General features: G+C 39.2%; 1 protein-coding gene across 2 annotated transcripts in view; it reads left to right on the top strand.

Annotated features, from left to right (window-relative positions):
* Positions 1-13766, top strand: part of MEMO1 (mediator of cell motility 1) — a 116748-nt gene that overhangs the window by 53089 nt on the left and 49893 nt on the right. For both annotated transcript variants that reach the window (XM_045978877.1, XM_045978875.1), the window contains one exon: positions 975-1056. In XM_045978877.1, the coding sequence (XP_045834833.1) occupies positions 975-1056 (82 nt within the window). The remainder of the gene's footprint in view (positions 1-974; positions 1057-13766) is intronic.

The raw sequence follows: 13766 nt of genomic DNA, 5'->3' as shown, positions 1-13766 counted from the left end.
AGTCCTTGGCAAACCAGGGTGGTTGGCTATCTTCTGATTTTCCTTGACAAAATGAAAAACCGTGATCATCTGCTGGGAGTGAGGGGAATGAGGCTTTAGGGTAAAATGAGAAGCTATATGAAGTAATTATCTTAAGGCTGGGAGAGCAGGTTCACGAGGTTAATGTGGTATGATTTCTGAGCTTTGCTAAGGGTCTGCAATTTATGGGTATAATTTTCAAGTTCGTATGGTTGTGTTTGTCATTTCATTCAGCTGAACAAGTGAAGATACTGTTTGACTGGGAGGGAGAAAGAGGAGCAAGAGTGAGGACATAGGTAAAGAAATGATTCGTAGTGATGGAACAAGTTTCAGGCTGGGTAAGAGCGGAAGAAGAAAGGAGAGGAAGGATAGTGGAGAAGGTAACTCAGGATCTGTTGGCAATCAGCAGATTTCTAAAGTGAACTGGGAAGATAGGCAGTGAGGAGAGTGCGATGCTTGAAATTGAGATTTTTGACATGGCATAGTCACTGGTTGTCAATGTGATCATCAGAGTAGGGGCTGGACTGGGTAGAAGGAAAGGTTTTGGATATGGGAGTGATCACTCCATGGATGTGATTTTAGTGATTAAGGCAAGTTTTGGAGCTCTGTAAGCAGTCACTCAGGTGTTTTCTTTTCATATGCCTAGAGTCTTTTGTTTCTTGTTTTATTTTGTTTAAACAGTGCCTCAAATTATAGATCGTATTGTTGTTCTGGAATGAAGACGGTTGTCAGTAAGTAAATGGATAAAAGCAAATTTTGTTTAATCAGTACATGGCCTTCTCTATGGCTTGCTTAGTGGTTGGTTAAGTTTTAAACATTAACATACAAACTAATGATCCCAGTGCCCATTAAGCTATTTTAGTCCCAAATAGGTTCAGTAAGGATTTTGTGTCATGTATGGTTATATATAGTACATTTCTCTGCTAACTCCAATTTCCTTCTTTCTCTTTTTATAGGACCGCAGCTGAATGCACAGCTAGAAGGTTGGCTCTCACAAGTACAGTCTACAAAAAGACCTGCTAGAGCCATTATTGCACCGTAAGTTTTAAGGGTCTTTACCAGAATGTTTCATATATTAATTATTAATATAGAATAGTATCTACAGATGGCTCTGAAAAATTTAATAAATGCTGTATTTTGAGCTGAAGAAATTATATTTAGTCATTTTCATGATTCCTTTGGCTTTCACTTTAACTCAAGGATAAAGAAATTGGCTATTTTCTCAGGTGCAATAATTTTAAAATTTATTTTTTGATAATAAAACTGACTTTTAAAACAGAAGGTAGTTTGCAGTGTATAAACTTGGTGATTTCAGATTGATATAAATGACTAAGTTCTGTTTTAAATAGTGAAAAGATCTACTTTAATTCAGCTACCTTTTTCCTTATAATGAAAATTATAAATTATAAATTATAGCCTGGGTGGCTCAGTTGGTTGAGTGACTGCCTTTGGCTCAGGTCATGATCCTGGAGTCCTGGGATCCAGTCTTACATCGGACTCCCATCTCCATGGGGAACCTGCTTCTCCCTCTGACCTTCTCCCCTCTCATGCTCTCTCTCACTCTCAGATAAATAAATAAAACCTTAAAAAAATAATGAAAAAGATATGTTAAACAATATCATGCAATATGGAATAGCAACCAGATATTTGGAGAAGGGGTACCTTTTTTTGTTTTGTTTTGTTTTTAATGAAGAAAATCTGTGATTGTTTTGTCTTTGAATCTTAGAAGGCATTCTAGAACTACAGGCTAACAAATACAATTGACAAGGGCACCTGGATGGCTCAGTGGGTTAAGCCTCTGCCTTCGGCTCAGGTCATGATCTCAGGGTCCTGGGATCGAGCCCTGTGTTGGGCTCTCTGCTTGGCAGGGAGCCTGCTTCCCCCTCTCTCTCTGCCTGCTTGCGATCTCTGTCTGTCAAATAAATGGGTAAAATCTTAAAAAAAAAAAATACAATGGACAGTGTGTCTGTAAGTGATAGGAATTCAGTTCATTTTGATTTGCTTTCCAGTGCTAACTTTCAAAACACATTTTTTAAAGCACGTGTTAACTGTTTTCCGAGAAGAGTAGAGGTTGGAGTTTGTCCCATTTCTTTCACAGCAGTGTCTTTTATGTAACTTCTGTTGAATTAGGTTTGGTGCCCTGATAAATAAAAAATAGTGAAAATAAAAGCATCTACCTATCGAAGAATATGAGAAGTAAGTAAATACACACAAAGAGCCTACATTAATGTCTGTCACATAACAAGTATTCCATAGTGTTAGGTAATTTAATGTGCCAGATGTTTTGTTAAGTGGTCCATTTGTGTGATCTGACTTGATCTCATTTAATAGATACAGGAGGCTGACTGTACCACTCATATGATATGGGACATACAAGTAACTTAATCTCTTATGCCTTTGTCTCATTGGTAAAATTGGAATATTAATAATACCTCCATGTAGTTTTTTGATGATTAAATGAGTTAATCTTTTTTTTTTTTTTAAAGATTTTATTTATTTATTTGACAGAGAGAGAGAGATCACAAGTAGTCAGAGAGGCAGGCAGAGAGAGAGGAGGAAGCAGGCTCCCTGCGGAGCAGAGAGCCCGATGCGGGCCTCGATCCCAGGACCCTGAGATCATGACCTGAGCCGAAGGCAGCGGCTTAATCCACTGAGCCACCCAGGTGCCCGAGTTAATCTTTTTTTTTTAAACATTTTATTTATTTATTTATTTGACAGAGATCACAAGTAGGCAGAGAGGCAGGCAGAGAGAGGGGAAGAAGCAGGCTCCCCTCTGAGCAGAGAGCCCGATGCGGGGCTCGATCCCAGGACCGTGGGATCATGACCTGAGCCGAAGGCAGAGCCTTAACCCACTGAGCCACCCAGGCACCCCTGAGTTAATCTTTGTTAACTTATAGTGTAGTAACTTAAGCTATTATTTATTTAGTCATTCAGCAAATATGTACCCAGCTAAATGCCAGGTGTTCTTAATGCTACTTTTTGTTTTATTGAGGTTTTTGGGGGAGGTTTTATCTTGTTCTTTTTTGGGGGGACATTTTCCTGTTTTCTCAGTTTGCTTGACTCTGTATTTGTTTCTATGCATGAGTATTCAAAGAGTGGCCTCCTGTAGCAGATGAACCTTATCTTTCAACCTTGCCCTAGCTCTTGGTTTTCTCTGAAACCTTTGTGATTGTCTAAGCAGCCTGATTATTCCTGATAAGTCCTAGTTGTTGAGAGTGTGCCAAGACTTGTCAGTGTTCCGGGGTGTGGATCTCCAGCAACCCCCAGTTATAGGCTGATTGGAAGCCAGACCCTCAGGCAGCAGGTTTTAAAATATGTAGGCATATATAGTCCTGTAGGGCTGTAGTTGTACACCCTGTTGGCCTCCAGACCAGGTGATCTAAAGGTGTCCTCTGGGCAACAGTGACCAAAATCAGGGCTTTAGATGAGTGTATAAGCTCCTTTTTGGAGGTCCTGACGAAATGTAGTGAGGCTTAGGGAGAGTGTAAAGGTGGTGTCCCCTGGCTCCCTTTTCCTGAAAGCACCTCCACAGCCTCCAGATGTGTAGCTGATGTGAAGTGTGGTGCTCAGGCTGAAGCTCTGGGACAAGTAAATAGGTCTGTTTCACAGAAAGACTAGGGATGTGTTTCAAACTACGGTCTCCGTAGTGAATTTTCTCTCTGATTGTTACAGCCCTTTTGGACCCAGGAACGCAGACTCCCCGGCCACCAGAGCAGGCGAACAGAGTGCCCCCTGTGTAGACTGCATGTGCCTGCCAGCTTTAGCAGGCCCGTAGGAGAGCGCATGGCTTGTGCAGACACAGCTTTTACACGGGCATGGGGGAGCACAGGGGTGGGTTACCCTGTTGGTGCTCTCAAGGCTGAGGGAGAGAACCATAAAGTCCCTACCAGTGCCTCTGTCCCTGGAGAGAGGTCCAACAGGCCCCTGCCCCTCTGACAGATGCTTTAGGGTTAGCCAGTGAAACACCTTCATGTGTAGTCTGGGCGCTTTTCAGATTACTGCATTTGTGCTGGTTTCCAGGGTGACTAAGTCTGTATGTGAGCCCTTTAAGAGAAGTATCTCAGTTTCCTACAGCCCTTTGGGTCTCCTGGATGTGAGCCCTGTTGATGTTCAAAGCCAGATGTTTTGGGGGTTCATCTCTCTGTTACAGTTCCCAAGGATTGGGGTACCTGATGTGGGGTATGAACCCTTCACTCCTCAGGAAAAAAACTGCATTTGTGAGATTCCTCCTGATTGTGGGTCCCCGTGCCAGGGGTGGGATTTTGAGGAGACTGCATCTTGCTTCTCCTTCCCAGCTTGATGTGGCCTTTTACCATTTGTTGCAAAATATTCAGCTAGTTTTCAGATTGTTCGATTTGTGGCAGTAGATTTGGTGTGTCCATTGGGTCTTTGCTGCCATCTTGGACTACCTCCCAGTGCTGCATTTTGCATAACTAAAATTTGCAAAACTAAAATTGCTACTTTCATGGTGCTTACATTTTAGTACTTGGGAAAACAGACAGTAAACAGATAATTACAGGCATATATCAAAGATAGTGTGAGTTTGGTTCCAGACCACTGCAATTAAATGAATATTGCAATAAAATGAGTCAAATGAATTTGTTTCCCAGTATGTAAAAGTTATGTGTATACTGTAATGTATTCTATTAAGTGTACAATAGCATTATGTCTAAGAAAACAGTGTATATACCTTAATTAAAAAATACTTATTGCTAAAAAACATTATCAGTGAGTTATAATCATTGATAACAGATAACCATAACAAATAATAATGATGATAATAAAGTTTGGACTATTCTAAGAATTACCAAAATGGAATACAGAGACACGAAGTGAGCAAATACTGGAAAAATGGTGCTGATGAACTTGCTGATTCAAGGTTGCCACAAACCTTCACAGCTTGTAAAAAACAACAACAGTGCAGAATCTGTGAAGCCCAGTACAGCAAAGCACAATAAAACGAGGCGTGCCTGTATGTTCTGTATCAGGAGCTAATGGATGCTGAGAATCATAAAGCTGAGAAGAGGATTGAGAGTGACAGTATGGGTAGAGAGGTGCTGGTTTATATAGGATAATAAAAAAAGGTGGTGATAAGGTAATATTTGGGCTTAAATAATGCAAGAGAGAGGTTCTGCTGATATCCAGGGAAAGAGTTTTCAGGTTGGGGAATAGCAAGTACCAAGGCTCTGCAGCAGGATATGCTTAGTGTAGAGGAAACGCAAGGAGGACAGTGTAGCTGCAGTGACGTGTAAGAAGGGAAGAGGAGTGGATGAGATTGGCTAGATCATGAGGAGGCTTTGTAGGCTATTACAAAAACCTTGGTTTTTATTCCAAGTGATATGGCAAGTCATGAGAAATTTTGAGCAGAAAAGTGACATGACTTGACTTAGGTTTGAGAAAGATTGTTCTTGCTATTATATGGATGGTCTGTTTTGTGGAAACAGAGTCTAGGAGGCTTATTATAATAGTACAAGAGAGAGATGACAGTGGCTTTGGTTGGGGGCTAGTGTTGGAGGTGATGAGAATCAGGGTGCTCTAGATATTTTACAAAGTAGGATCAATAAAGTAAAGTAATAGTCAGGAATGACTCTTGAGTTTTGACCCATGAAATTGGAAATATGGAATTGGTTTTATACTGATAAGGGACAGATGGGATAGAAGTGGGAAGTAGACTTTAAGGTGTTTATGTAGAATCTAGGATTGTATTTTGACCTTGGTAAATGTTGAGATGCATATTTACATATCTGTAAGTGGAGATTTCAAATGGGCAGCTAGGTGTATGAATCTGGGGTACAGAAAAGAAGGGCCAGACTGTGCTGAGATATATCTCAACACAGTCTGGCTATATATATGTATATATCTATATCTATATCTATATATATGGCCCATATATATATGGGGTGTATATGTAGGTATATACATATAGATATATATAGGTATATATGGGGGTATATATGTGTGTGTGTGTATGTGTATATATATATATATATATATATATATATATATATATGAGTGATACTTATAGTCTAAACAGACTGTGGTTGCCTAGTGAAGAAAATTTGGACAAGAAAAGAGGTTCAAAGACTTAAGCCCTTAGACAAACTAATTTTATTTAGAGATCAGGGTGAAGATGAGCATTTGCAAAGGAGGTGCTAAAGGAGGACCAGTGGGACAGGAGGAAGACCAAGAGTGAGTGGTGTCTGTAGGAGGCAAAAGGATGAAAACTTTTTTCCTCAGTGAGGAGAGAATTAATTAGCTGTGTCAAGTTCTGACAATAGGTCAAATAAGATGAGGATTGAGAATTGAAGATTGGATTTGGCAATATGGAGATCACTGGTGGCCTTGATACAAACGATTTCTGTGGAGATGAAAGCGCAATTGCAGTGGGTTTCGAGAATCAGAGAGGGAAATAAAGTGAGGATAGGTTTTTTTTGTTTTGTTTTGTTTTGTTTTAAGATTTTCTTTATTGAGAGAAAGAGAGCTTGAGCGGGGTGAGGGAAGGATGGAAAGGGGGAGAGAATCTCAAGCCGACTCTGTGCTGAGCGTGGAGCCGGACACAGGACTTGATCTCATGACCCTGGGATCGTGACCTGAGCCAAAATCAGGAATCCAGTGCTTAACTGACTGAGTCACCCAGGTCCTGAGGGTAAATTTTTTTTTAAGATTTTATTTATTAATATTTGAGAGAGAGAGAAAGGGAGGGGGCATGAGCATAAGCGGTGGGGAGGCAGAGGGAGAAGCAGACTCTCTGCTGAGCAAGGAGCCTGATGTGGGACTTGATCCCAGGACCCTGCAATCATGACCTGAGCTGAAGGCAGACACTTAACTGACTGAGCCACCCACGTGCCCCAGGGTAATTTTTTTTTTTTAAATGAACTTTTCTGTAAATCAAGGGAATGGGGCACAGAGAATATGTTGTCAGGTGAGAAATTTTACTTAAGGTGGGAGATATTAAAGTGTTTATAATATAGATGAAGTGATCCAGTAGAGAAAGAAAAAACTGATACAGGAATAAAGGGGGAAGTTTGCTTAATCCTTCCTTGGTTGGGTGAGAAACAATGGGTTAATAATCATCTGTTTATAGTAACTCATGACATAGGGTCTATGTCATTCTCATCACTTTGCTGGTATTTGACTATTGTATGTGACCTTCCTAGTTAGAACTTGTTTCAAATGTGGGAGGTGTGCTAAATCAACATATAATTAAGTCAAGGTTAGTTATTCATGAAAATGTAGCTAGACTTGTTTCCTTTTTATAGTTAGCTCTAAGTTGAAATTGGCAGTGGCCTGGGAAATGAAATGTTTGAGTCTAAGTTACAAATATATTGATTTGTAAAGGATTTCCAAGTTACCTTAAGTTTTAAAATGAGTATTTGAAAATAGTTTTGGGTTTGGTGTGCATGTTTCTGTTATATAGTGACTTTGTAGTTATGTTTATGCATATATAATGCAATTTCCATTTTGTTAACATATGAAAACTTTAAATATAGTCAAGTTTATCTTATTGTGTGGTTTCCAGAAGTAATTCTTTCCCTTTCCAGAGGAGGTTTTTTTTTTTCTTTTTTTTGTTTGGTTTGGTAGAAAAGCAACAACAAATACTTTATTGTTCTGTAGGCACAAAAGGGTCCTTATTAAGAACATGCTTATTTAGTAATTAGAAAACTTAAAATTTTAAGTTCTACTTTTATTTCAAATAAACCTTTTTTATTTTTGAAATATTGTATTGTTAAGTAATCTCTACACCCAACACGGGACTCAAACATACAACCCTGAGATCAAGAGTTGAGTGCTCTAGTGTCTGAGCCAGCCAGGCACACCTGAAAAGCATTCTTTAACTTTTATAAAATTCAGCTCTCTTGGACCAGCTTTTCTTAGATTTTTGCCTTCATAGGCATAAATCATGTAAAGGGAGCCTTAAATAACAAAGAACTCAGAACCTAGATAGCATACTTTTTTTTTTTTTTTAAAGATTTTATTATTTATTTGACAGAGATCACAAGTAGGCAGAGAGAGAGGGGGAAGCAGGCTCCCTGCCGAGCAGAAAGCCAGACGCGGGGCTCAATCCCAGGACCCTGGGACCATGACCTGAGCTGAAGGCAGAGGCCCAACTCACTGAGCCACCCAGGTGCCCCTAGATAGCATACTTTTAAAAGTGCTTAAACAGATTGCTTATTTGTATATAGATGTAGATTAAATAGAATAATGTCATTAAAAAATCAATATTGACCCGTAAACCATCTGTTGATCAATCTTGATGATTCTAATCTATACGGCATATAGGCAGGTGTAGTTGGGGGATTCAAAAGAATTTAATTTGATTTAAAAATGTCCTTTGGTTGAATTTAGGACTTTACTTGTCTTGAGGTATAGGAAATAGTATGTTGCTCAGGGATATATATTGAAATGATCTCATGAACTGGAAGTTCCAGAAGCCTTCCTACCGTGATTGTCAGATACCTTGATGCCAAAATTGTTGTTTATCTTGCAGTATGCAGGAATAACTCAGCAGCCCTTAGAATGGAGCTTGACATTAAGTATGTATCACTTAAGAGACCTCTTATTGAATATAAAAATATAATCAGATAATTAGGAGGGGGCTTACTTATACAATAAAGCAGATACAATGGATATTGTAGCTGTCCTCATACATTTAAACTAGAGTTTGATTTTTTTTTTAGTAATGAACCTAGTAGGAGTAGTATAAAGGATACTTTCACTTTTCATTGTGTACCTTTATTATTTGACTTTTTTATACTGTGTGCATGTATTACTTTGAACATAAAAACTATTTAAAAAAACTTAAAAGTTAGGAAACATTTATATGGAAGACCAGTTTACATATAGTGAAGTACAGCTCTATAGGTGAAACAATGACTCTATAAATCATGTAGTTAAGTTAAGATTAACTTAAATTAATGGAGATGTACAACTTATTTCTAGTCCTTCTTTATTTTAAGCAGTAGATTATTCATGGTAGTATCCTCAGGTCCTGTATATTCTAGCAGTAAAACAATCTAGATGTGCAACATTGACTTGACTTGAATAACTTTAATAACTTTCCTTAGTTCATAGTATTGTTCACTTAATATTTGTGAGATTCATTTTGTAAAAATAAAATATTCTGAATAATGACTTTCTAACCTGAACATTTTGGGGGAATATAACCATCTAATATTTTTTTATGGAGCAGAAATCTTGAGGGCCCCCAAGGAATGCCTATGAAAATAAAAGAACAAAAGACGAGGTGCAGTGAAACAGAATGGAGAGTGTCAATGTGAGGCTGCTGCTTCTGGAAACTGCTTAGAGCCATTGTTGTTCAGGTGGATCCCATATGCTCACACTTATTTTTAAATTTAGTTTCTAGCTTTCTAGATCATAGCTTACCTTAGGTAGATCTTGTAGACTTATTGCTGCAGGAGAGACTTTCATCTGGTCCAGTCTTCTCATTTCATCTACTTCAATCTTTTTATTTTGCATTTTTGCTGCTATTAAGAACTAGGACTATGAGAACCTGATTTTGTGGAATCCAGGTTTTTTTTTTTTTTTTTTTTAATTGTTCTCCATATCCTCTTTGATGAAAAGTCTCTCATAGAACGACTGGTAGACTTTTGGCATTCACCCTTTATGCTATTTACCTGTAACCTTGAAGGTTTCAGGATGAACAAGTGAAAGTCCATGTCATGTAGTAATTGGTAATTTTCCTGACATAGAAATTTAAATTACACCCACCACTGCAAGGTTGCTGTGTGGGAAACTGTCCTTTAACCAGTAAATGACCATAGATGATGCCTTGCATCCTCATTTGATTACATTTCTGTGTGGGGCACAGAAATTTTGGAAAATTAGGAGCTGGACTTCGTGATATAAAGTCTGCTGTGAAGGAGTAAAGGGAGAAGCAGAATTATCCTGTGTTACAAGAAGGATCAGTTTTTAGAGGCATGGTTTTAGTCTAATGAGAAAGTGATAGATATTAAAGTATAATTTTGAGTTTGCCTTCATTGAGGTTACACTGGGAACCAGAGTGACCTGGAAAAGCTAGCAGGAATGACTTTGCAGTAAGGTTTTAAGAGCCCGTGAAATACTGATTGGGATACACTTTTACAATGTATATTCAATTATCTGTAGAGCTCACATTTTCATTGCTTTTCCGAGTATAATGCATAAAACAAAGAAACCTTAGATGTTCCCTTAGTGAAGCCTCTTTTATTATGTGTGATCCCTTAATGAAACCTTGTTTCTAAGGTTTTAGAATCATGTTTTCCAAGGTATTTAGAATCATAGATTTTTTTAAGAAGATTTTTATTTATTTATTTGTCAGAGAGAGAGAGAGAGAGCGCGCGCGCATGCACAAGCACACAAGCAGGCAGAGGCAGAGAGGAGGAAGCAGGCTCTCCACCAAGCAAGGAGCCCGATGCGGGACTTGATCCCAGGACCCTGAGATCATGACCTGAGCCAAAGGCAGTGGCTTAACTGACTGAGCCACCCAGGCGTCCCTAGAATCATAGATTCTGTTAGCAAGAGAGAAGGGTTTAGGAGCAGAGGCTCAGTGGAGAGATTTGATGATTATTACAATGACTCTGTTCATTACCATGTATCTGGGCCAGGATAAAGTAAGTAGTAGAAATTCTTTCCTTTGGCTATGATCTTGGTCCTTTCATGAAGTAGAGTTTCTCACGATGTGGGTAAAGAAGGATGGTACACTTAATAATGATTTTTAAAAAAATACTCTGTACTGTATTCTTTTTTTTTTTTTAGTGCTATCTAAGTAGATGTTTTATTCTGTATTTTTTAAAAATTAAATTGTAATTTCGTTGTTTATGCACCACACCCAGTGCTCCATGCAATACATGCCCTCCTTAATACCCAACCACCAAGCTTACCCAACCCCCCCACTCCTCCCCTCTAAAACCCTCAGTTAACCCTCAAGTTAAGACTCTCCCTTTTGCAACTATTTTGTCTTTACTTCAAGCAGACTTTTAAGCCCTCAGATTCAGAAAGGACTGAAATACTGAAATCTGAGTTCTATTATAAAACTTACATCAGTTAATCATGGTTTCAAAACCACCCATCTTCCTGCAATCTTATAGGATATATGGTATTCTTCCAGTTTTTAGGGTTGTTGATTTTCCTACTGCATGGAGACCTTCCCTTCTTCCTTAAAATGCATAGAGGTCTCTTATGGTGGTTAAGAATGGGTTCTGGAGCTGTACTACCTACCTTTAAGTCCTGCTGTGACCATTTACTATTTGTGTGACCTTGAGCAAGTGTCTTAACCTTTCTGCTTTAGTTTCTTCACCTATAAAAGAAAAATAAGGGGCGCCTGGGTGGCTCAGTGGGTTAAAGCTTCTGCCTTCAGTTCAGGTCATGATCCCAGGGTCCTGGGATCGAGCCCCGCATCGGGCTCTCTGCTCAGCAGGGAGCCTGCTTCCTCCTCTCTCTGCCTGCCTCTCTGCCTACTTGTGATCTCTGTCTGTCAAATAAATAAAATCTTAAAAAAAAAAAGAAAAATAATAATTCCTATCTCAGAGAGTTGGTGTGAGGATTAAATGAGTTACTGCTTTGAATAACGTGGATGAGTGACACAGAGTAAGCTGTCAGTAAATGTTAATTATTACCATTATTGTAATTATCCTCTTTCTTCTCTTCTTCATTCACTCTGTACCTACTTGGTCACCAAGATATGTCAGTTTTTCTTTTTAGATTGTAGAACATTCATGTCTCATTTCCCACTGGCTGTGGGACCTTTCTAGAACATGACATTTTGCTACCTCAGGCCACGGTTTCCAAGAGAGCATCATTTAACACCTCCTGCTTCTGATCTCATGTTTTTCAGTACTAGACTTATAACAATTTTGTATTGTCACTATCCTGCTCTGGAGTGTGTAGCAGTTTTTCAGTAACTTGTTTTATCAAGCCTAGACTTCTATGTCGGACTGTGGTCTAACCCTACTTCTTGTTCCACTCAGGCCAGTCTCCTGTTTTCTCAATTACATCAGTCACTTGAACATTTGCTCATGTTCTTCCTTCAACTTTTATGCCCTTCCTTTGTGCTTTTACCTCTCTACTCTTAGTATTTTTATTCTTTCTATACTTTAAGAATGCAGTGTCTCATTTTTCTGTTTTTGGTTTTTTTTTTCTGTATGATTTTATTTATTTATTTGAGAGAGAGGGAGTGAGCAAGAGAGGGAGCAGGGGGAAGGGAGAGAGAGAGGGACAAGCAGACCTCCCACTGAGAATGGAGCCTGACTTGGGGCTCAGTTCCAGGACCCTGGGATCATGACTTGAGCCAAAGGCAGATGCCTACCGACTGAGCCACCCAGGCATCCCAAGAACCCATTGTTTCTAAGATGACTTTCTGGCTTTTAAGAACTACACGTGGGTAGGAACAGGATTGGTAAAACTGGGAGATAGTCATGCTGCAAGACTGATTGAGAGATCAGAGTATGGACTGAGGGTCAGGGCCTTAAATTCAAGAACAGCGAACAAGAATTAAAGTCTGAGAAGCAGATCTAAGATGGAAGGACCAGCTTAAACTGTAAGGTTGGGACGTGGAGGGATGGGATATGAGAGACAACTGAGAACGAAGCAGTATTGAAAACACGAGATGTTATTCAGGTTTTAGACAGACCAGGACAGGTCCTGATGGATCAAAGAATTTCTAAGGTCCACATGACTGGGCAAGGTAGCATATTTCTGAATTGAGAAGGGGAGCCAGTTATGTTAAGATTAGGAACAGCTGTTAGGAATCTGAAGTAGTCAGTTTTGGGGTGTTGGGCACTGGAAGACTTGGGACATAACTGGAACAAATTGAGCCTCTGGTTAGGCTAGAATATCAAAATGATGAAAACTGAATGTGCTGAGCCATACACCAACTTAACATTTCTTCTGGCTAAGACTAGATCTGGGTTGTGAGAATATTGCTATACTGAAGCAACTTGATAGGCTCTCTTGCCGGAGGGATATGGATAGGGTGACTACCATTAGTCCAACCAGTAAGGCCTTCAGTGACTTCAGGTGCTTAATGTAGGTCCCACATTACTTAACTCTTTTTTTTTTTTTTTTAAGATTTTATTTATTTATTTAACAGAGATCACAAGTAGGCAGAGAGGCAGGCAGAGAGAGAGAGAGGGAAGCAGGCTCCCTGCTGAGCAGAGAGCCCGATGTGGGACTCGATCCCAGGACCCTGAGATCATGACCTGAGCCGAAGGCAGCAGCTTAACCCAGTGAGCCACCCCGGCACCCCCAACATTACTTAACTCTTGATTAAGCATCCTGTTATCCTATATTGCTGTGACTGACTTATGTGAATCTCTTTTTCTCCATTCATAGTTTAAGCTAGATCAAATGATGACCCTTTTAAAAACAGAGCTCTATTTTGCTAGGATTAACATACTGCTGCCTATATTTAAAGTGTACAGAGGGATACATTTGAAGTATGTATACACCTGTGAAACCATCACAATTAAGGTAATAAACATATTCATCATCCTCAAGTTTCCTTGTGCCCTTTTGTAACTCTTCCCTTCTGTACCTCTCTGTCTCTTCTTTCTACCCACATGCATTGACTTACTCTGTGTTGCTACATGCTAGTTTTTATTTGAATTAGTAGGATTATACAGTATGGACTCTTTTTGTCTGGCTTTTCTCGCATATTTCTTTCTTTCTTACCATCTTTTTTGCATAATTATTTTTGAGTTTATCAGTAGTTCATTCATTCCTGTCTCCTGCTGAAGAGTATTCTTCAGTTA

This window comes from Meles meles, chromosome 15 (assembly GCF_922984935.1).
Source record: "Meles meles chromosome 15, mMelMel3.1 paternal haplotype, whole genome shotgun sequence".
Taxonomy (NCBI): domain Eukaryota; kingdom Metazoa; phylum Chordata; class Mammalia; order Carnivora; family Mustelidae; genus Meles; species Meles meles.
The sequence above is the reverse complement of the archived record's forward strand: the minus strand, read 5'-3'. Positions and strand labels throughout refer to the sequence as shown.